The sequence below is a fragment of the Haemaphysalis longicornis genome, unplaced genomic scaffold, assembly GCF_048455015.1.
Source record: "Haemaphysalis longicornis isolate Haplotype H1 unplaced genomic scaffold, Haemaphysalis longicornis Haplotype H1 scaffold_2, whole genome shotgun sequence".
In the NCBI taxonomy this organism is placed as follows: Eukaryota; Metazoa; Arthropoda; class Arachnida; order Ixodida; family Ixodidae; genus Haemaphysalis; species Haemaphysalis longicornis.
The window spans coordinates 174,525,745-174,549,673 of NW_027526295.1; the positions used below are offsets into that span (position 1 = coordinate 174,525,745).

The 23,929-nt window shown below is 45.8% G+C and overlaps 1 protein-coding gene across 2 annotated transcripts in view; it reads right to left on the reverse strand.

Moving 5' to 3' along the window:
- LOC144169495 (neural cell adhesion molecule 2-like) overlaps positions 1–23,929 on the reverse strand; it is a 326,391-nt gene that overhangs the window by 33,710 nt on the left and 268,752 nt on the right. For both annotated transcript variants that reach the window (XM_077698683.1, XM_077698682.1), the window contains exons 3-4: positions 23,612–23,786; positions 981–1,091 (exon numbers count right to left, since the gene is read on the reverse strand). In XM_077698683.1, coding sequence (XP_077554809.1) covers positions 981–1,091; positions 23,612–23,786 — 286 coding nt within the window. The remainder of the gene's footprint in view (positions 1–980; positions 1,092–23,611; positions 23,787–23,929) is intronic.

The following is a 23,929-nucleotide window of genomic DNA, read 5'->3' on the forward strand; positions in this document are numbered from 1 at the left end:
TTACTATTTTTAAGCTGGGGGCAAGTTTTTAAATACCGCTTTTTATCTCGCATACTGACAAAAGTATGTATCCGTGTTACTGTATGTCATGGCTGCCATCATTATTTTGGAAAGGACACATACGACTCGTAGTTCTAAAAAATTATTTAAAATGTTCTAGAGCGTTATCAGCAAACCCACTGCGCGCTAAGGAGTTTTACGCGATTCCCTGTCATTTATGACAGAGGGCATATACACGACAAAAATCGGTTGTCTGTCCCTGTAATCTAGCTAAGCATGTCGTGTAATAACTTAAAATTGGAGTTTAATGTTCACAACGTCAAACCCGTTTATAGAAAGCGTTCTTACCACTGTACAGACCCGCTGAAATTAAATACACCGACCAGGAGCACTTCATTTGATTGATTGTAGGGTTTTAACGCGCAGAAGCAACGCAGGCGATGAGGCACGCCGTAGTGGAGGGCTCCGAATTAATTTTGACCACCTGACGATCTTTAACGTGCGCCGACATCTTGTACACACGACCGTTTTTGCTTTTCGCCTTCTTCAGAAAAGCGGCCGCCGCGGCCGGGAATCGAACCCGCGACCTCGTGGTCAGCAGCACAACGCACTTAGCCACTGAGCCACCACGGCGGGTCAGGAGCACTTGAGGCGTGTTTATTTTGAAAGCAACAAGCATCAGTTGCGCTAATCACGCTGAAACTTCTTTAAGTTCTCTAGGGATTGGCGGATTTGTATAGCATCCACTGCTCTGTGGTTCTTTTTTTTTTTGGTGGCGACACCAATAATTTACTATCAGTGTTTAAAGCGCTAAAGCAGTGCTCCAATTTTACTAAAGCCCGCCGTCCGTACATGTGTTTATGTAAGCAATTTATTAATGTTAAAGTTTCCGGACTTCTATGTTCGTTAGTGGGTTGCTTCTGCCAACATTGAATTTCTGGCAAATTTAAAAAAGGAGAAGGGCGTGGTCCCGAGCTTACCTCCATAGACGACACACACCAGTGCCAGCGTGCTGCCTTCGTTGAACGGTCCGATGGTGCCGCGAAGCTCGTTCCCTTCACCGTCTCGAATCACCGGCGGTTCGGGCGGCGCTGGAATTGAAGAAAGCAAAAAAAAAATGATAATTAAGAGAGGATAAATAATAATTTGAGAAAGACGGTGATCTATTTTCTTTCTTTTTCTTGGCGGAACAAGAAACCACTTAAATAACTGATATTATACGATTTATAATAGCCCGCCCAGGTAGCCTGACTTTATATCAACAGAAAGAGTTCATGTATGTGGGCGTGTATCTGCATTGCCGTTGCATATAGCAGCGAAAGCTATAGCTGTAGACAAAGACAGTACTTCCAACTTTTTTTTAAAGACGATAATCTTTCTTGAGCTACCTGAACGCAAAAATTTTGGTCTGTCTGTTATTTTACTTTACAGCCCTTTATTTTGTCTGTCTGTCTGTCTGTCTGTCTGTCTGTCTGTCTGTCTGTCTGTCTGTCTGTCTGTCTGTCTGTCTGTCTGTCTGTCTGTCTGTCTGTCTGTCTGGCCAATTTGAAACAGAATCTGCACAATGGGTTTATACCCCCACCGCCACATCTAAACGTCCAAGTCCAGTGCCAATATTCATACTTGTCAACATTGTTGAACAACATATTAATCAAAACTTGAAGTAAAAAATTAATACAGAGGTGTTATTTCCAGTGTTCCTTTATTTAAAAAATCATGTATGCTTGATTGTTGCGATAGCAAGTGCAATACTATATCCGCTGCAGAAAAAAAAAAATTCACTCCTTCTCCGACGAGAGATGATAGTCGTTGATAGACGAAAGACGATAGTCGTCTAGCACCCCTGCCTGGTAAATTGCTACCTTCTTGTTCCCGCTCACCTCTCATTCTGTTCCTCTCCTATGTGCTTCCTCTCTGTTCCGCGCCTATGTGCTATGTGCTATAAACACGCTCGAAGTTTGCTCAAGTCAATGTAAATTTAGCTCGTTCACCTGCTCCAGGCCGGTTGCCGCGATTAAAGCGCTGCCGTCAGGCGGAGACAAGCGTGAATCAAGGCACCCTACTCTAACGTTTATAGAAACACTTTGCCCTACTCCACGTGCGTCCCAAGAGGAACGTGGAACCTATATAGTGGAACCTTTTGTTACGGCTGCCGTTTAATTCCTAAAATGCCGCCAGGAACCACAATGGCGCGAGCGACAGCAGGCGACGGAGTGAATTTATTTTCTGTAGTGTGTGCAGTACTTCATTTTCTATAACGAAAATCAAGCATCCTTAAAGCTTTCCGTAAAGTGATACCTAAAATATCACTTATGTATTGATTTTTTTCCTCATATTTGCGTAATGTTTTGTTCTTGTTCAACAATGTTGACAAGTAAGAACACTGCCACCGGACTAGGCGTTTAGATTTGGTGTATTGTGCAGCTTTTGTTTCACTTTGGTCGGGTGGCTGAATCGAGGTAGACAGACAGACAGACAGACAGACAGACAGACAGACAGACAGACAGACAGACAGACAGACAGACAGACCAAAATTTTACCGTTCAAGTACCCCAAGAGAGACTATCATCTTTGAAAAACCTGTGGTTGGTTCCTCTGCCATAGGAATCGGTAAGACACTAAAGTTAATGTGCAGCGAAATCTGAAGTTGAGCATGATTTGGGGGTCGGCAGCTGTCTTGTGGGTGTGCTTGGTGAGCGACGTCCTGCAGGCGGGTCGCTTCGGCAAAGGTGAACTGGCGTAATTTCCGTGATGGATATGATGTCATGGAAATCTTTGTGTACCCCGGAATAAACCACTTTCGTGTTAAAAAATATCCCGGGTCATCTCCACTAACATGAAACCTGGGAAAGGGGTGAAGCATGCAGTGTATAAGTGTATTCTTGGCGCCTTCCTTGGCCTTTTTCCCATCGGAGATGAAACCAATGGGGGGCAGAGGATACAGCTTTGCTGCAAAGTTACCTTGTCTTTGAAGCACGAAGCTCTCTAGATCTAAGCGTACGAGGTCGCGGGTTCGATTCCCGGCTGCGCGGCCGCTTTTCTGATGGAGGCGAAAAGCAAAAACGCCCGTGTGTACGAGATTTCGGCGCACGATAAAGATCCCCAGGTGGTCAAAATTAATCCGGAGCCCTCCACTACGGCGCGCCTCATCGCCTGCGTTGCGTCGGCGCGTTAAACCCCACAATCAATAGATCTAAGCGTAAAGGAGTGTCCCGGTGTATTTTTTTTTTACGAAGCGTTCCGTTCTAGTGCACGGAGTAAACGAGCTTCCTGGTGTTTTACTACCATTACTACCTGAAACGACGATTACGACGACGACGACGACAGGAGACGCCAACAGCCCCAGCCCATAAGGGGCTTCTCCCCTAAAAGAAAACAGAGCACTGCTATGTTACCAATAATTACTCTGTTCCTGCTTTCGCTGTTTCATAATTAATCTGAACCGACCAACAATGTCAATAGTTGCTTTTATATAATCGATCGCAGGACTACTGCCTATACCCTTTCAGCCGAAGCAAGGAGCATACGACGAGGCACAGAGAGGGGAACATAGACGCAGCATTGAATATCAATAGCAGTCATATATAACGAACATGGGAAACACGTGGGCGCCATTGATTCCCCGAATGCCTATAACGCTACAGCAACCTTATTAAAGCTCCTTTGATTAGGGATAACTAATATATGCACTGGCCTGATATATATATATAGAGCCGCACATTTTTATGGGTACCCCTCGCATGATTGATATATACGAATATATTTCTTATTTTCTTGGTTATCCAAGAAATCGTGTACAAACATCACAGAAACGCCAGGAATTTTGGCCGAAAAAACACTTTGCGGGAAAGAGATACAGCAATTCAAAGATGCTTGAAGCAAAAACTTCGTGAGATTCTGACGCTTTAGCAGTAAAATACAATATATTAGCAAATCCCCCAAGTCAAATATAACCAACAGCGACAGCTGCCGACGCATGCGAAAATGCGAAAATACAACAGACTGAAAGTAGTAGATGTTAGCCCAAGACCCAACTTAGCCCAGCTGTTGGTCTGCCATGGATTGCCCTCTTCTTAGCAGGTGTCGATTTCACTGTTCAGTTTGTCACCTAATCATCCATTCCGTTTATATTTGCATCACAATTACTTAGATCTTTAAGTAGTTTTTCCATATATCATTCCGAATACGTGGATTATGTGCAATGAAAGGGGAAAAAAACTCGTGGCCCACAGGCAATGATTCTCACTTCAGAGGAAAGAGACCTACGCTCGTTCACCGGAACTTCCAAAGATAAAAAAAAAACTTATGATTTTAGAATCATTTCTTAGCCACGCATGCGCCATAAGAGTGGCAGCGAACACAAACCAAATTACCGGCAGTGCACACAGGGCTGCAGACACAAGCTTCGTCGGCTATTTCCGAGAGACTTTACCGCCCATAGTAATAACCTAGTACCAGCTTTGGCCACGGACGTGTTTAAAACGTCGAGTTGTCCCCGACGGTTTGTTGACAGTGTTTTACGCTGGTACAAAAAATATCTTTTACGCATATCAGGTTTTCGCAGCATATGCGCACGCACAAACGGCAAACAGTCGAAAATGCTTTGACCCAGCTTTTTAAAAAAAGAACATCAATTCTGAAAACCCGGACACACATCTTTAAAATACATCACGCCACTCTGGCAAACTCGCCTGGAATATATATAGCGCACGCAGGAATCGAAGCATCCATGGTTTTACTGAACATAAAATATGTCCAAAAGCATAAAACCCGGCCAAACCCGGGCTCACACGGATGCCAGGACGCACACATGTGGACTCTCCATCAAGCGGACCACAAAATAGGCGCAATGATGGAGCATTGCGGGACGGCGCATAATCAAGAGCGCAAATAATAACACTCGATGCGCCAGGCATTGCACGTCCCATTCTGGTGATGGAAAAGCCTTTACGCGGCGTTCCTGTCCCATCAACGTGCTTTCGTTGGAGCGAGACAGCTGGCGCCACCGCGGCAGAAGCAACCGCGATATTCAAATTTACCGCTGCATCATTTCTTAGTGCGTTCTTTCTCCGGGTGTCGTGAAGCTTCCCGCTGGAATTTCTTGATGATCTGCATATTACCAGAGGGTTCTGCTTTTGCCGAATCAATAGCAGCATAAACGTTTGCGTTTGCAGCATAAACTTGAATGCCTCCACCATAAGCCATTAACATTCAGACGTACTTGGACCAGCGCCCTCTCCATCCGTTCAGCGCGAAGTCCTGTTCGCGTCATTTGAGTTCCTGTATGACACTGGCGTATCTACGACACTGTGTAAACTTTTAACTCAATGTCCTGAAACGGGCCTGTACTTAATTTTGTAGCTTGAGCTACACTGACCGAGGCTAAGCAGTTTGCGTGGCTCCTGGAGACCCGTGCTGCACATGCGCGAGGAGCAGTGACGTCACACTGCGCACAGAACGTTGCTCGCTGCCCGGCGTCTCTCACACACCCCACGCGCCCAGCTTCTTCGCCGACCTCCGTTCCGCACGTGGCGGCCCGGTCCACTTAATGAGCATGCGAGGGGTGGCCGGGTGTGCAACCGATGGCTCGTGCATCGCAGCAACACCGGCGTGCGCCTGTGGAACCAGCTTAGCTCTGGGGCGATTGGTGACGCTGCGCTGGAGCCGCTCGATAAATATACGTGTGTCACATAATGCGTGTACCGTCTGTGTGTCATTGAAGCAGCAGTAAGAATGATAATCAAGCTAATCTTAGACAACCAGGAAAGCTAAGAATAAGCAGCTCAACTTAGCTCAGCTCAACCTTATGCCTGGCATAGACGGGCTACGCCACTGCTAATTTTTTATTTCATTATTTCTTTTACTACTATTCTTCTTAACTATACCTACTGCCTTTTTCCCCTCCTCCTTTCTTGGCAGAGTCGCATGTCGGCGAAATCATGTCGGCAAACCCCTCTGCGGTTTAGGGGCGAAGCACCTTTGGTGCTCGGACTCAGTCACGCTAATAAAACACCGGGACACTCATTTTTTAAAGCTTCGCGCTAGAACGTTTCATCTCCATGGGCGAAAACGCGTGCTAAAAAAAACAACACAGCGGAACACTCGTTTTCCAACGCCTCGGGCTACTTGTTACCTTACTTAATAGCTTGCTGCTGCGTGTGGCACGAAGGCAATTACGGCCAGTCTGTCCTTCACTTAATTCCTTAAATCCGGTTCAACGCAAGAGAGCGCGCCATCGCCACAGCAAGCGCACGATTGCCCCTCCTACCGGCACTTCTCCGGCGCCCAATCAGCGCTCGCCGTGAGGCAAGAGAGGTTTACAATTTTTGAAAACACTTATACACTGAATGCTTCGCCCATCCCCTGGTTTCACGTTAGCTCCATACGGTGGAATGCGGAAAATCCCATGTACAAAACGAGCAGCGAAGCGCAAGTTTCGCTAATTGTAATTCGTGAAGAAAAATGCCAAATATCGAAATATCACTTTCTTCCCAATTCTTTCTTGACAATCTGTTTGGCGCTTAACAGCAAACTTGGGTCGCACTTTATTGCAACCCGAATCACTGTTTCGTCTGCGAGACACACAACCGTGTGAAAGGGGTAAACACGCTTCTTTCAGTTTTGTTACGTGTAATTCCTGAAATGGCTGAGTCATGCCTGATCTGTGATAGGCAAGGTTTCTTGCAGACTCAGCATAGGGATGTCTTGATTGTTTCACGCACAACAAAATGTGTTCTCGGTGCTTAAAAGAACAAATCAGGCAGCAAGAACTTTAACTGCAGTGACACTGCGCCATTTTTGCCCGGGCTCAAGAAAAGAGCGGTGAGTTCGAAGCGCTACGCAGAAGTGTAAGCCATCAGCCTGTGGTGTTCTGTGTGTTCAGTTATTCAATTAATGGCCGATCGCGCGTAATTTTCAGCGGAAGAAGACGGCTACTCGAGGTGCAAAGAGTGCGCACTTCTCTCAAGATCCCGATAGGTGTTCGATTCTAGGTGGGATACGAAAATGACATCGTTTTTTTTTTTTTTTTCAAATGATACGTACAGTTCACCGATTGGGCGCAGTTTCATGCTGTTAAACTTGAGGTTATGGATCTGATTCGGGTGAGGGCGGCGAAAGTTCGGGCAGGGACAGACCAAATGAATACACTGATGTGCATGCCGCAAAATGTTCGGGACAAAGAGCGCCAGCGTGTTTTATTTCAGTGGGACGGGGATGCTTACGGCACTGAGTAAGTATTTCTCGGAGAAGTTAAAATAGGGCTTTTCGATTACTTTATTACCACTCGTAAAGACCGTCGGCTGTAGTTCTCGGAACCGCAAGTTTTGTCGCTTGCCATACCAACCTCATATCTGTAGGGACAGGAGCAATGCAGGTTCTTGCGGTTTACCCGCAGTGTCTTTACCTGACTGTAAGTGAGACTGATGTCACTTCCGTCATTTTAATTTGAATTTGTTTATTTTCATTCCGTGTTAGAAAAGAGTATTTGCAGTACAAGGTTACAGAAGCAGGTCTCAGAGTCAGAGACTGAAGGGGGACCTCCTGTTCTTCTTAAACAAAGCGAAACACAGGTCATCAGCAGAAATATAAAGCTTAAATGCATATCACATACCACAGAACAAGCACATAGTAACAAGAAAAGTACCAGTCCACAAAACATGCAGAATAGAGAACGAAAGGCAAAACAAATTGCGCTATACTTACAAGAACATCGCAAGCAAAAAAAAAAAAATCACTTAACAAGACACGGAGAGCAAGAACGTCACAATACTAGCAAGTTTATTTATACAGGTTTAAACAGAACTTCCGCTACGTGTTTCCCATGTTCGTTGTATAGCACTGCTATTTATATTCAATGCTGTGTCTGTGTTCCTCCCTCTGTGCCCCGTATTATGCGCCTTACTACCTGTGAAAGGCCATATGTAGTACTTCTGCGATCGATTATATAAAAGCAACCATTGAAGTTGTTGCTCGGTTCAGATTCATTATGAAACAGCAAAAGCAGGAACAGAGAAAATGGGGGTAGCGTAGCGGTGCCCTGTTCTTTTTTTTCGAATTTCGCCGTTTCGGGTAAGCGAATTTCGCGTCTACATTCGAGACTGTTGATATTACGATTTCAATTTTTACCGACAAAAACAGTGCTATAAGCAAATCCGAGAGGGAATTTTTTAAATGTATAGATATAGAAAATAAATTTATTTTTAAATGTGTAACTGATGTCATAATACCCGGTTGAATTAAGCTTTCGATGTGGACTCATTTTCTTAGTGCGCACATCGTCGTGGATCATTAGCTCATCGAGATGAGCAGCGTGGACATCCAGCTCCAACAAGCCAGTTCGGGACCAGTTAGAGATGTGAATCATCAACAACGCGGGCGGCATCTCTGGTGCTAAATAAATAAACGACCTGTATCTTTAGAGCTTTCCTGCCATGGCGACAAACTGGTTGCGTTTTAAGCTGACGGAGCTCGTGTCTGCAGCCTTGTGTGTACTGCCGGTAATTTGGTTTGTGTCCGTTCCCGCTCTTATGGCTCATGCGTTGCCAAGAAATGGTCCTAAAACGAACGTTTTATTGCTGTTTGGAGGCATTTAGCACCGACTAGTTTAATTTTGACATTGTCAGAGTACCAGCAAGATACACTTTTTTTTTTCAATGTATGACATTCACGTTCCACCGCCCAGTCCGTAGTTAAGAGGGCCATGAAGACAAAATAAAACTTTGGTTCATTAAAGAGGCTGCTTTGTCCCGGTAGCAACGATATGAAATTTATCAGAGGATGTAAAAAATAATCGAGCTACTGAGGGGAACGTATGAAGCACTGGCGGCACCCTGCCACATTCAGTCGAATTCTACACATGTGACAGAATCGTGTTCGTGCGATCGCCGGCCGCCGACACCAGCCGCGGCCAAGAAACATGGCTGGGTTTTCTAGTGGAGCCTCAAGTCAATAAAGTCAAGTCAGTTGATTCGTTTTACCTCATTGTTTCGTTTGACTTCTTGTTCAAACGAAACGATGCGATCAAACGATTGATCGCATCGCTGAAATTCAAACATGCAATAAACCCACTGAAATTATCTACGTTTTAGTGCTGGCCTCTATTGCGTCACTCGGGTCCCTATTACTTCACTGTATGGCGAAACTTCAAAGCTTTCAATGTGCGTTGTTCTTTTCTTTTTTTGTTAGCAAAAAGCGTCTTTCTTTGCAGGAGTAGAGTTTCGACAGATACCGAAGGCCAGGTCATCGAAATCGAGCCGTTATATTTTGTTTTCATGAGTTTGTAGGTGATGCTACTTTTGTTTAAAAAAAAGATGGAAAATAATGGAGACAATTTTCTTCCCTCATGCTATTATGCGTTGGCAAGCATGCCATCCAATCACCTGAAGGGCGTAACAACGTTTTAAAGACCTCTGAAAAGTTCCAAATAATGTATCACTACCAAGCTGTGCTTCGCAATTCCGCGCCCTGCTCGCAACTTGCGGAGCCGCTACACGTTGGGTAATTCGAAATGGCGAGGTAATATTCTATACGTGGAACGCACGTACCGCAAACCCCAACATGAGCCCGAGAAGTTAGTCTCGCAGAGTACGCATTTACTTTTACCTTCCGTGGTATCTGTGTCGTGCGCGTCCTCAAATTCTTATGACGTCATTGATAACGTGTTTATGCCGTGTGAAAGCGTAGTATAACGAAGACACTAGGCCTGGCATCCTGAGTGCTTCTTCCCCTCCAGCCTCCGGCCGAGGAGATACTTGAAATCGATTTTCCCATGCATAAGCATTGCGCAATCCTTCCCTCAACCTAGTGGAGGGAGGAAACAGAGTGGGGGAGGGACTCGTAATACGGCCCTAGGAATGACCTATGTGGAAATGTGGAAACAAGTAAGGTGTGAGGGGTATGAAAACAAAACAAAACAAAAGACAATTTGTTTTTTTGTCTTTTGAAATACAAAACAAAAGACAATTTGATTGGAGGACGTATGAAAAACTTCAGCTCGGCCTAACACAACAAGGAAATCTTCCAAGTGTTTCTAAAAATAAGCAAAATTCAAGCGATAGGAGAGAAAAACGATGAAGACGAACTGCAAATAAGTCCCAGTGGGCGGTAAAATACAGGTTGGGACAATTTCTGGTGCACGTTTAATTGTAACCAGAGCACGCCGCACTTTCGTAGATATTATGACGCATGGCCATGCTGAAACAAAAGCGACGGCTTTACTCTCTGTACTACTGACCGTGAATACTTCTTGCAGTGCGACCTTTGTAGTTGCTTGAAGTCATAGTGAACGTAGTTCATTGGGTCAGCACAATGTTAGAGTACTTCTGCACTAATCCGGTTCCAATTTAAATGTGAGGCTGAACTTTTGAATGCCCATACTGTCTTGCTCTGCCAAATGTATTCTGGTCCCGTTTTCTGGTAGCGATTCATTTCAACAGCTTCTGAAACTGCCCTGCTCCAGATGTGCTCCACGTGCAAGGTTCACTTGAGCACATGCGTAAACGTATAAAAAATGTACTAAAAATAAGTGCGAGCGAGGGTCGCCAAATTAATACATCTGCTGAACAACAAAGGACCCACGAGACAAAACCGCATTGAAAAGACTGTGATGGGGTACGGCAAGTTGATACAATGAAACACAAAACTGTTTTCTTCGTCGTATATTACGTTCTTCAGAAGAACTTTCTATTAAAGATCAGCGCAAGCGCTGCCTTCGTGCGGATGTGTGTGTCTGAGAGACTACTACTTTGTCGCAATTTTCTCCATTTTTGCCGAACCAAGTACGTCATGCAAGTGTTGCCTCAATGTGAGAGTATGGACTCAAGGTGCAGCACGCTGAGCAGCCTTGAAAAATTCAATTGCAGGCCCTCAAATAGCTGGACGCTTACCTGGTATTTCGCCATTTCATTCGTTCGTTCTTTTGAATAAACACTAAGCCTCTGAAGGAAGCGCGAAAGGCAAAGTAAAAAGAGAGCAGGTGTTTCTTGACCCCATTTCCCAACCCCCTACTTTCGCCGATCGATAATTCACGTTAGAAGCTTGTTAAGTGGCTAATCAATAAAATCAATAACAGTCAATAAACTGCCGGCGTACCGGTAGAACAATAGCTAAGAAACACCACCCGGTCACTAAGGACCAACATTTTTACTATTTTCTTTCTTGATATTGTAGGCTTCTTGTTGAGGCCCGTCTGGATAACTTTGGCACGTGCACTGTTTAAGTATAGACATCTTTTGTACATAGCCATTCTTTCATTTCTCCAGCATCTGTCTCATCATCTACCCACGCCCTTTCTTTCCCTTCCCCTTGCCACAAACTGAAACGCTAGCCAGAGGTAATACTATCAGGTCGCCCTTTCTGTGTTTTTCATTTCAATAAAACTTCTCTCTCTTGTTGAAAAGAAAAACAGAAAGAAATGGCGTTGTTTAGCCTTGTGAAAAGTGCTGTTTTAAGACCCCTATTTAGGGCACTTACTATTTTGCTGTCTGCCGTGTGCTTACCGCAGCGCCCTGGCCACTTGCGCACCAAGGTAGCAGCGTGTGTGCGTGGTTTCATTGTGCGCTCGTGATTTTCTGCTTTTGTGGCTACTTGTGTGCGTGCGTGCGTGTTTGTGTCGTGCGTGGATGGTGTGTGCGTGTGTGTGTGTACGCGTGTTGTGCGTATGCGCATGCGTTCGTGTGTGCGCCTGTACGCACAAAATAAATCACTATTATGGGCTAATTGGCAAGTAGCCACTGTTAATCCTCCTAATGTAGGATCTAACGACGAAAAACGGGGTTTTTTAGCAACCTTATATCCCACTAGCGGTAGCAACCGAGGATGCCCGATTGGGCCACTGTACTAATGACTACAATGGGTATGACTCCTGTTCCGTTATTTCTTACTTGTCATAATTAGCTAGTACAGCCATGCTTTTGTACGAAGTTAGGAACTCCCGCCTGCTGTCAATGCATCGGCACCTATATACCCGAGGCGTGTGGTAACGGGAAATGGCTGGTACTCGTCTTTTATTGGAACTCTCCCGGAACAAACTGCACCAGTATGGTGCGCTGAAACTATTACTTACCCATGGTAAGTGCTATATCAGTACGTATGAGGGACACTCATCAGCCACAGTTTTATGATAAATAACATGGGCTCCGACGGGAGGCGCGTGGTTGCAGAAAGTCCCAACAGATGGCGCGCGCTTTGCGAACGCGGAAAAATCGAACTAATTCCACGTCTAGAAGGATGTAATTTAAAATTCCCGATGGCCCATTGATATAGGAGAATGTTGTGAAATTTGTTTTTGGACAACTGTACGGGCAGCATTTGCAAGCAAGAACGAATTCGCCATATCAAGGCGCTGTGTAGTTTTTACAGGAATCTCTAAAAAAACTCAGTTTTCACAAGATCGTGATTGTTCTTTTTACAGAAAAATATTTTAGAACAGTGTTTAGGTTTTTGAATAACTTACTTGTGTCAACAAAAACCAGTGAAACATCTGAACCGGCCCGCGCTAAAAAACATAAATGTGTTAAAAATTGTTTGGGCGCTTTTCACACTCTCACTGGCGTAATTCTTGAAAATTTCAGCAATATTGAGCTCCTAAACCATAATCCCAACATGCTTCGGCTCTTCAGGCGTGTCATTTCCGAAACATTCTTTCGCCCTCTCACCAGAGTCGTAGGGCGAAATACTTAAAATTTTTGTGCATTTGTATGAGTAACGTTTATCAACAAAAACCAAGTGGATAGATTAATAATCAGTGCTCACGCGCCTTTTTTGGAGCAGCACGCATCCTTTTTTGTTTATCTTCGGTGCTAAACAAGGTCATCTACGGCTGCTCTACGTTTACAAAGCAAAAGAGTGCAAGAAGTGCACAAGTTTGTCTCTTTGTAAAAAAAACATTAGGCGATCATGACGTCCCCCTCAAACTCTTTTTTTTTTTCACTAACTCCTATCCAAACTCAAACTTCTTTCACTTGTGCTGTCAACGAGAACAAGGTTTTAACTTCCGTGTGATCCCTAACGTGTTTGCAGCATTGAGGAAAAATTGAGCCTAAGCATATCACACACTGTTTTTGGAAGCAATTAAGCGAACTCTAAGGGGATATCAAAGAATTAGCGCTAAAGCTTATACAACGTTTTTTTTCTCTCCCTTTTTTCGTTTCAGTATTGTATTAAGTTGATTAGTGACCTGTACAGCGGTACTTCGTGAGAACTGTCCGAGCTGTAGGAAGCAAAATTCTAAAGGCAAACACAGACACACTAAAACATTTTCTCTCACATCCAGACACCATGAGAAATATGTGCAGATTAACGGCGGCAGCAAAGTAAGTGTTTGTGGCTGAAACTCTCCTCAGCTGGTCTGAGTAATGATTACGGGAAACACATCTTTGCCCTTAATACGTTGTGTAGCCCCCCGCCCCCCACACTTTTCATTTCAGGCATTAAGCTTTGTCAAAATGACAAAACCTCGGAATTTGAATGAATAAAAACGTGGCGACTAATACGTTGGAACTGCCTTCCGCACTATTGCGGAAAACGGTTGCTGTCCGTAGCACTTTTTCCCATTTCCTAGAATTACTTCTTCTCGTTCAGTGTTCCGCTGATTACGCCGCTTAGTGCCCTCGCGCACAGTCTCCGCATAATTTCATGGTATGAGATTAGGAAGAAAACTTTATTGTTCTTCAGCCCCTCAGAGTGCTCGTAAGTTCGCGGGAAGAGTGTGTTAAATAAAAGTAAACCGATTTCAAAAAAAAAGTGCATGGTTGGAACTGAAGAAACACGCATGAATATAAACATGGCTGCATGATGCGACCAGACTTTGTGCTTGAAGAAACATGAATATACACAGAAAAGAAGGCCGGCCGTCACCAACGCTAAGGGAGGAATGGGACAATTGTTGGGCATTTTTAGATGCGACTGCATCTCATTCACTCGCCTTGTCCATGCAGCGTCGTCGGCGTTGTTGTCGTCCGCCCCTCCCCCATTCTCCTCGCCGTGCGAGCTGCGCTCTCCTCCGCTCACCCCCTCTCCTCTCCGATGCCCCTCTATCGCGAGGGGCATTGGATTGGATTCGAATGGATTGGCTTGGCTTGACTTGGTTTGGCTAGCATTGGCTAGGATTGGATTGGATTGGATTGGATTTGGATTGGATTGGATTAAAATGGATTGTGTTGGATTGTGTTGCTTCATAGCCGCGGCAGACACACTGGCGCCGGCGCATGTGTAGTACTCTCTCTTCCGCGGTCTCTTCTCCTTCGGGCGCGCTGCGCATATAACCGGTGTGCCGCTCTCCGGCGGCCTTTCGGTCGACGGTTGCTCTCCGCTTGCGCTTGACCCCCCCTCAGCGTCGCATCACACCAGGGTTCCCGCGAGGGGAGGTGGGCGTAATTTTTTTTTTACTACGATTAGTGAAGTTGCCATACGACATAATGTCGGGAAGCAAGAAAACAAAAACACGGGCCCAGAGTGGATAACGAACCCTCGTCTTCCGGTTAGACCTCGGATGCCTTACCAATTCATCTATCTGTGACTAGCGTAGATAAGCTCGTGATGATGATGATGATGATGGCGATGATTATGATGATGATCTATTTAAGCAAAGCTTTAGTGTCCTCACTGATGCCATTCTATGCCAATACTCGCTGAACGAAAGCCAAATTTCTCGATAATGATGAATGATCGAGGGTGAAGCAAAAGAAAAAGAACGATTTCCGCGGCCACAAGCGAACCCGGATCCCACGCTTTATGAAGGCTGCGTCTATCCGCTTGCTCCATTTCGACATGGTCAAAGCGAACGCCAAGTATTAGGTACCGATTCGCGCCGTACACCCCAAGCCCAAACGATAGGCCTACGGAGTGCACGCCCGAGAGTTGCTGTGGGTACTCTAGAAAAGTGAGTGACACATATTCGAAGCGTGGGTTTGGCCAGCCACAGACTCCAATACGCGGAAGCTTCGCGTTTAACCACCGCAGTCGTTAGACGTAGGTGTGCAAGATTTTTTAGCCAAACTGCATCTGGCGCGTTGAGGGTGGTAGCCGGCGCCACTCTGACAACCGGGGGTGAGGAACCTCGTTCTTAACCGCCGCGCCATGACTCAAGCGTCTACAGTCTGTCATTAGCTGCTGACTAACGGGAAACCCTTTTTCACCTGTCGGCATCAAGGCTGCCAGACTGAGTGATTGATTATGATGTTCAACTAGCCGACGCTACAGAGGCGGTGAGGCACGCCGTAGTGGAGGGATCCGGATTAATCTTGACCACCTGGGGATCTTTAACGTGCGTCGAATCTTGCACTCACTGACGTTTTCGCATTTCGCCTCCTTCCGAAAAGCGGCCGCTGCAACCGGCAACCTAACTCGCGTCCTTAGGCTCAGCAACACGACGCCTTAGCCATTCATCCACCGCGGATGGTGGGCCAGCACGTCAAAGAGTAGACAGAACATGGGGCGAGTGTGATCACGTGCGCATGGTAGTCGGGCACTGTTACCCGACCTGCGTTCCAGCTGTCATCTGCAGAAAACCCCCTACGGTATCCCCCTGTGGGTAAGCCTATAAAAGAGTTGGGTCTCTAAAGGTGTTGGGAGCGTTGTCAATAAAAGCGTTGGGGAGTCAACGTCGTCTTCAAGCCAGCGCAACGAGCACCTTGGGCCAACGTTCACGACCGAGGCATACATTCAGCACACACTGAACCACCGCAGACCATGATGCCTGACCGTGCAATAGAACCCCCCAGTTGCACAGCTGTGATCAAGGAAGCAAAGGTGAAACTACACTACGCATCTGCTACATTAAAGGGACCCTGCAACTCTTTCGATAAGTTCTTCCACTCTTTCCTTCGCGTCTGGAACCACTGCGAAAGCTATAGTTATCGCCAACACGGAGAGGCACTGCATAATTTGCTCGTCGCACCAGATACGCCTTCCATTTCTGCTTTGTTTTCGTTATCAAAAGGCGTTCATTTGTGCAACTGAAAAAAAAAAAAAACCGGCCAACAGCCGCTAAACGGCACTAGTGACGTAATTCTAGCCGTCGAAGAACGTCAAGACCAGGAAATAGAGAAAAATCTCTTGAGCGAGTTTACAAGTTATCTGGTGGGCATACAGCAGTTATTTCTGGCTGAAATACTTTGCGGCCTCCTAATCTAAGTACTGGGTATATTAGGTGACAACGTTCTGCAAGCATTTAGGATTTCTAAAAAATACTGAAAAATCTGTTGCAGGGTCCCTTTAATGTGTCCTTCTTTGTTGCTCTGAACTGTGTTATGTTTGTGTCATTTCGCAACGTCGGTCAAGGATAGTGACTTCGTTACCTGTGCCCGTGCTGCGCATGTTGTGTGTATTCTAGTCCAAATAAGGCATCTCTCCTACTAAGAACCCGACTATATATACACTGGAGCGACCCTTCCTAAACGAAGGTCGATAAAGTGTGCCTTGTTTGGTGCGTGTGCGCGCGTAACAACAGCTTAGCCTTCTCGCTCTTGTTCAGTTCCTTTTACACCGACAAAAAATGAGGTCATGACGGCTTCTCCTCTCGCCAGCCTACATTACAGAGGTATACACAATAGCAACAGCAGCCACAGAACAGCAAAGGGGACAGACAACGACGAAGAGCCAGAAACAAAAAAACAAAAAAAAAAAAAACACAGAGAGCCAGGGTGAATGGCGCAGAACAGGAGAGGTCGATAAACGGGACAATACATTCGCTCGGGGCAAGTCAAGATAACAGAAGAAATCAACAACAGCTATTTCGGCGCGATTCGTCTTGCTTTCGGGGTCGTGTGTCGTTGTTCCCTTCTGCTTCCCCCCTCCCCCCGGTTTTTGTTTTTCTGTGTCGCCATTTCTGCATCCTTATCCTCCTCCATCACCTCGACTCGCAGCAGTGGATTCGGGTTGCCCCGGGAGACATAATAACCTTTGTCATTTGACCTTTGACAAATGCTCCGTTGGTGCCACCGGGAACGGTATCCTGCATCTTCTGTATTTTGTTTTCTGACGCGGTCTCAGATTCGCTTTCTCGTCTGCGAGTCCTTGGTAGTAAGTTACCTCCCCGGCGTCTGGTTCTAGATGAGCGCGTCGTTGTTATTTGGAGTTGAGAAGAAGAGGAAAGCGGGTTTTAGGAAGGAGAAACAACAGACGTCGGAAGCCAACTGACGGCAACAACTTTTTCGCCTGTCGAAAAGAATTTTACTCTCTTATGAGTAGAAAGGGGTCGTAAAGGAGAAAACAGACGGAGGCATTCGAAACTGCATTTTTCACACGCAAGCGAAACCGCGGGCGACAGGCGTCGTTCAAGACGTTTGTCTAGAAATTTACAGCGACCAGTGCTGACAGCCGGGACGAACGGACATGAAACAAGAATCTGATTTGATGTCGCATCGCAGGGATTTTAGGCAACTACAAGGCCAAAAGGAGGCATTACGCTTTCTTTATAGCTGCCGTACTTTGCACTCGTCTTACGTCCAGGGATACCCAGTTCAGCGAAGTTTTTAAGCAATTCAGCAACATTTCTCGCCGATTTCAATACAATTAGATGAAAAGATTGCCAAATAAAAATCCATGAGCCATTTCTTTCCGTGAAGGTGGCCTACCAGCCAGGCTTTTTAGCCCGCGACAGAAAGTGATACAGTATATAGGTAACAGGTGTAAGCGAATTTTATTCCTCTTGAGCGTAGACGGCGGTAATCCCGTAGAACTACAGGCGCATACAGACTTCATACTCTTATTTTGACTCTACTGAACTCTAAATTGGTGCATATTGGCAACTAATCTACTGAAAATGCATATTCAAGTCATCATCATCATCACCACCACAACCACCACGACCACCACCAGCCTGTCTACGCCTACAGCAGGGCAAAGGCCTTTTCCATGTATATACAATTATTCCGGTCCTGTGCCAAATGCGACCAATTTATCACCGCAAACGTCTTGATCTCATCTGTCCAACTTTCTTCCGCCCCCTGCAAAGCTTGCCTTCTCTAGGGATCCACTATGTTACCCTTACATTACATGCCGTGCCCACGTCCGTTTCTTCTTCTTAATTTCAACTAATATGTCCTTAACACGCGTTTGTTCCCTGACCCACTCCGCTCTATTCTTGTCCCTTAATGTTACACCTATCATCTTCCGTTCCATTGCTCGCTGAGTCGTTCTCAATTGAAATTGAACCATTCTAGTCAGCCTCCAAGTTTCTGGCCCGTAGGTGAGTACCGGTAAGATGCAGCTGTCATACACTTTCTTCTGCAGGGACAATGGTAGGCTGCCATTCATTACCTGAGAATGCCTGCTGGAAGCACTCCACCCTATTCTTATCCTTCTAATTATCTCTGCCTCATGCTTAGGATCCGGGGTCACTACTGGGCCTACGTAATGAGACCTATAAGCTCGACGTGTAATCAATGCTTTAATCTTGCAAATCGGACCTATTGATAACTAATATACTCAGGATGCATGTCCAAGTGAACAGACGTATAAGCTTGAGGTCCCACTTCATGTTTTGAACAGCGTGCGACTTTGATGGTGACCACGTTCTAATAACACACACAGAGGGACGTGTTTTACAACGCATCGCGCTTTAAAGATACGAGGGGCGTAAGGAGTTTTCTTTCCCGGACATGGAACATTCATGCAATCGTAGCCATATGAGCCTCGCTTGAAGGATCAAATGCAAGGAACGATGAATTGCAGACACATAAGCCCACAACTCCACAATTCATCTTCCTAGTGTTCTCAAATAATTTTTTTTTAAATTTCTCTTTTTGTTCCTTTTAATTTATAATTTTCATCGCTCTTTCCGCTTACCATGCTTCCGCCTCCCACGAACATTTCACACTAGTTTCTCACTAGCTTTTGTTTTCTTCATCTAAATGCAAGAAGTCTTATTTTGTTGAACAGTTAACGAACTGACGCTGTCGCAAGCAGTTTGACGTATACGTCAGCGTAATTCCACCTCTACGTCTTCGCTGGCTTCGAGGTTACTAATGAAAACGGAAGGAAAGGCGAAAGTCATATGCACTTGTTTTCTCTTCGGCGAGAACCGGAAGTTTCCCAGCCGCCACTTCCGCTGGTGGTTCGCTGGTTCCTCCGCTATAATGTCCAAACGGCGTATTCCTTTATCCTCCGCCGCAGACATCATCATCACCATCAGCCTATCTACGCCCACTGCAGGGCAAAGGCCTCCCCCATTAATCTCCAATTACCCGATCCTGTGCAAACTGCGACCAATTTATTCCCGCAAACTTCTTGATCTCATCTACCCATCTAACCTTTTGCCGCCCCCTGCCACGCATGCCTTCTCTGGGAATCTACTCTGTTACCCTTAATGACCAACGGTTATCTTGCCTTCGCATCACATGCCCCGCCCACGACGTCCATTTCTTCTTAATTATTACTAATATGTCCTTAACAAGCGTTTCTTCCCTGACCAACTACAATAGCTTCTTGTCCCTTAATGTTACACCTATCATCTTCCGCTCCATTGCCCGCTGAGTGGTCCTGAATTTAAGTTGAACCCTCTTAGTGAGCCTCCAAGTTTCTGCCCCGTAGGTGAGTACCGGTAAGATGCAGCTGTCATACACTTTCTTTTTCAGGGACAACGGTAGGCTGCCATTCATGGTAGGCTGCTCCGCCGCAGTAGGCGACGATCAATTTAGGATGCGTCGGCGGCCAACCGGGGGGTTCTCACCATACCCAAGTTGTCCGACAACTCAAAGAGCGCATTTCATTTGCTGGATGAAGTCCCGTTTACGACAACCTTCTTGTAGCGTGGACTTGCATAGCGCCTGGGTTTTGAGGCAGCGAACTGGCTCCTCGACGTACAACGGCACACTTAAAGCCTAATTTTTGCTTGTATATCTTCTGTTTGGCGTATACGCTGCTCCTTATAAAGGCATGGACGGATTAGATGACGAAAATACAGCAGAGTAGGTTCACATGTTCCTGCAGATTGGGGTCGTTCTCTCTCTTACCCAATGATGAGCAGCAACAGGTCACTGTGGGGAGTGGTTTAAGGAAGAGAATGCGCACGTTTATGTTTGTGCGGGCAAACCATAAACTTCAATTACCTACTGCGTTCTAAATTGCCGAACGCAGTCGTAACTTTGATCTCTGTCCCGTTTTCATCATTCTCGCATAACGTGAATTGGAAGTTTGTTTGCTTCTTACTGCTGCCATGGTTGTGTGCGTAACGTGGGTATAAAGTAAAGTAGCTGTTTCCTTAATTCTGCGAAGATTAGAGACTGCTGGCCGTCAAGTAGCCAAAAATCTGCAGTGTTGTCACCAGCTGCATATATTCGATGGATGCTGCACCTACGCCAAACGAGTGAACCATTTTTTTCTCTGAAGACTGCTCATGACGGAACGCCACTCTATCACGTGCGCGCTAACATTCTTGTATTTCCTGTTGAACAGTTTCGCTATTTCACCTGGTTTGAGTATTTTTGACCCACATTCAGATAAGAAAAGCATCCTGCGTTCTGACGGGAAGGAAGGGAATTCAACTTTTCTCGTTTTCAATGTGGGAATCCCTAACCCGACATCACAGGCATTTCTTCAATCAATTCATATATCCTGCCATTCGCTGGAGCAACCATATTTCTTAAATCGGAACTACCTGTTTACGTTGCTGATTTTGACACAGCGAGCTACGGGCAGTGTATACGCTGCAAAATAGTGCACGAAAAAAGGAGTGTCTCATGATCGCGCCCGCACGTTCCAGGGTTTTATCAAACGCAGTTTGTGTCACTGATGTGCAGTACGCTGAAAAAAATACGTGCGAAAACTAGCGTTTACGTCGACACGTAGGAAATATATTCCCCGTATACCATGCAAAGGTGTCGTGTTCAGCTAAATTTTCAATTTGCGAAGCCCGCGCTTGTAGAATCCATGCTCACTGTTCTGTATGCACGTTTTCGCAAAACCACTTGCGTACGTAGTAATGCTAATATATAATAGTTTACAAGCGAATAGGACTTACAAGTAGGAAAAAAAAATATTTTCCAGGCGTTAATTTTAACGGCCCAGGACGCAATTTCTCACTTTCTTCATGGGTACACAGCAGCGCGATACATTTCGCAGCGCATTTCAGACATTAACAAAATTTCACGCAGTCGCACTGCTAAGCAGCCCTGCACAATATTCCTGCCCTTTCTACCCTGCGAAAACCAGCCCGTTTAGTTATAGCGACCGCCATCGTGCAAGCCCTTTTGCAGCTCTTAAGTGAGCGGCGGCTGCAACGCGTCCCCCCACTCCTGTGCAGACGCTGCTCGGCCGTTGCTGGCGCAGTTAAAAGGCTGCGGCGCGGCCTTTTTATGTGTCCCGCGAGTGAAATAGTTTAATTGCCACCCTCCTACGTACTTCAAAACATGCCAGAAGCTCTAGCCGCTGCGCACTTGTCATGCGAAAGCAGAATTACCTCACTTAAAGAAAAAACGGTGCGCGACAAAAAATTAAGTAAATAAATAAATTCTCATCGCGCTAAAGTCTACTTACCCGTTGTCAAGGCGAAAGCGCAGTGGTAATGATTATCAAATACTCCTTTGCTGGTCCATTATATTTACGTCTCTTTCTTCGCTTTTGTTTCTTCCTTTTTTTTTGCGAATCACTTCTTGCTTCGTCAGGCATCATCTTGTTTGCATTTTTTCTTCGCTTTTTTTGTTCTTTGGGGCCATTTAATTGAACAAGCAAAATGGTAATACACACCACAGCTTACACAGAATCAGAGTTCTGCGCGCCGGGTGTTCGGCTGTTCTACTCCCGTGCCATCACGTTCATGTGTCACGCAGCTCCCACTCTTCTAACTTTCGTTCTGCTGCTGCCACCGTGCGAGAGTACCGCGATGGCAACACACTCGGTTCCTACCATGGAGACCCGGGTTCGACTCCCATATGAACTGAAATATGTTGCTTGTTTACTTTTTACAGGGGCGGCCATTTTCTGTACCCGGCAATTGCAACAACAACAACAACAGCAACGCTGGTTTTTGTTGTTGTTGTTGTTTGTTTGTTTTTAAAATAGGGCGCTCAAGTCGTTGAATATCTTCATTGGCTGTGAGCGTTATACCATGCGCCGGGCCGACGCCCCCGTTGGCTGTGACGGGTCATGTGGGCCAGACGACGTCATCTTTACTGGGCACCCAGCCGAACTGCTGGCGCCGCAGCGGGAAGTGGAGACGCAGGTACGTGGCGACTAGGCGTAATGTGGTGACTAGGCCTAACTCGGCATTAGGCCTAATGTAACGGTTTGATAATTAGAAGATACGTGATACAACGCACGAAAATTTTGCGGTCGCGAAATGAAAATTCCGCAATGGCAGCAGAGTTGCCAAGAGCCAGCCGATCCGCCGCGTCGTAGCGGGCGGGAACAGGTAAACGCGCGTATGTACTTGCCTGACATTAGGCCTAACGTAACGCTTTGAGAGATTAGTCCTCACACAGTTATCACAGCTTCACGTACAATGAGTTCGGCGCTGCTTGACAAGCTGTTAAGTCTAACATTAGTGCGTTCAAACGTTAACCTTAAACATACGCCTAAATGCGCCAACTGGCCAAGGCTCTTGGTCCTAGCAACAGAAACACAAAAAAGACGCAAAGATAAACGAATAATGATGACGCTTTCCAATTCACATTTTAAGTCACAAAAGCGCTGCTGTCCTTTACAACTCCACGTTTGCCAACTGTAGTACATAGCAGGAGGGGTTGGTTGGAAACAGTTTGTAAGCAGTAATGTACGCTTAGTGCGCACGATATTTTATAATTGCAGCAGCCGAACCTTTTGTCAATATTTGTGTATCCCTCTGGAGCGCGTATAACTTCCTTCCAATTAGGTCTCAGTGATAGGAGGGTGTTGTCCGAAAATGCCGACGTTTGAAAATAAAAAAAATATACGAAAAGAACTAATAAATAAAGTCTTGAACGATGGCAAGAAGGGGAACGACGGAAAACCGTATTTCGAGGCAGCCAGTCGGAAAGGGTGCTCTCCGTTGATCTGGTAGCTAAAAATAAATAAATGAACGGCAGATGGAAACGGTGGTTCGAAGAGAAGACGCTTAATACTAGCGGAACCGTTATTATTTTTTTACCACTGATATCTTTTTACGTCTGTTTGTATCACCGTTCAAGAGCAAACAGTGAAAGAACACCCTTTTTTCGTCATACAGCTGCAACTACCACGGCTGATTTTGACGGCAAGGTAGGAGGTAAATGATAACGACCCGTTTCTGTACTCTCGGTTTGTTTTTCTTGTTTCTTTTACTTTTGTTATTGAATGAAATGTTTCTAGTTCAATTTTCCGCTCCGGGAGATTTCTAGGTTCGATGACTGTGGTTTAAATTTTCGAGGAATGCCACGCTCAATTCTCAAAATTGGGAGGTCGCCTCAACTGTGTAGTCCTAAACTAGGTAACGTATGACAAAGTAAAGACCCGCACTACCGAATTCTCCCCTCAGTCGACTTCCTTATACCGCTGTCTTTCATCTTCACCGCGCATTAAGTTCAAAAGAAGCTTCCGCTAGGATAATAAAACCGAAGCGACACATCGCACTACGCTATGATATCAGCACTGCCCACCTCGGCAGCGCTGCACATTAGTGGCTCTCCGTGACGACGAAACAGGAGCGCGCACTCACCGACGACGTGCAGTCGGACAGTGGAGTTCCTGCGGGCTCCGTCCCGGAAGACTGCCGTGCAGGTGTAGAGGCCCGCGTCCTCGAAGCGCACGCTGTTCACCTTCAAGCTCGCCGGATGACCAATGATGGAGAAGTAGGCCCTGCCAACCCAGCCGTGGCCCGCCGAACGGTTCACCTGCGTACCAAGGATGCCATACCTCTCGATCACGCTTTTTTGCATGTTCCAGACTTCTGTGAAGCGCTCGAAACATTCTGGAGAAAAATGGGTATGGTGGTTTTGACGTGCAAACAAACGCTGCCCTTTAAGTCCGGAATTGA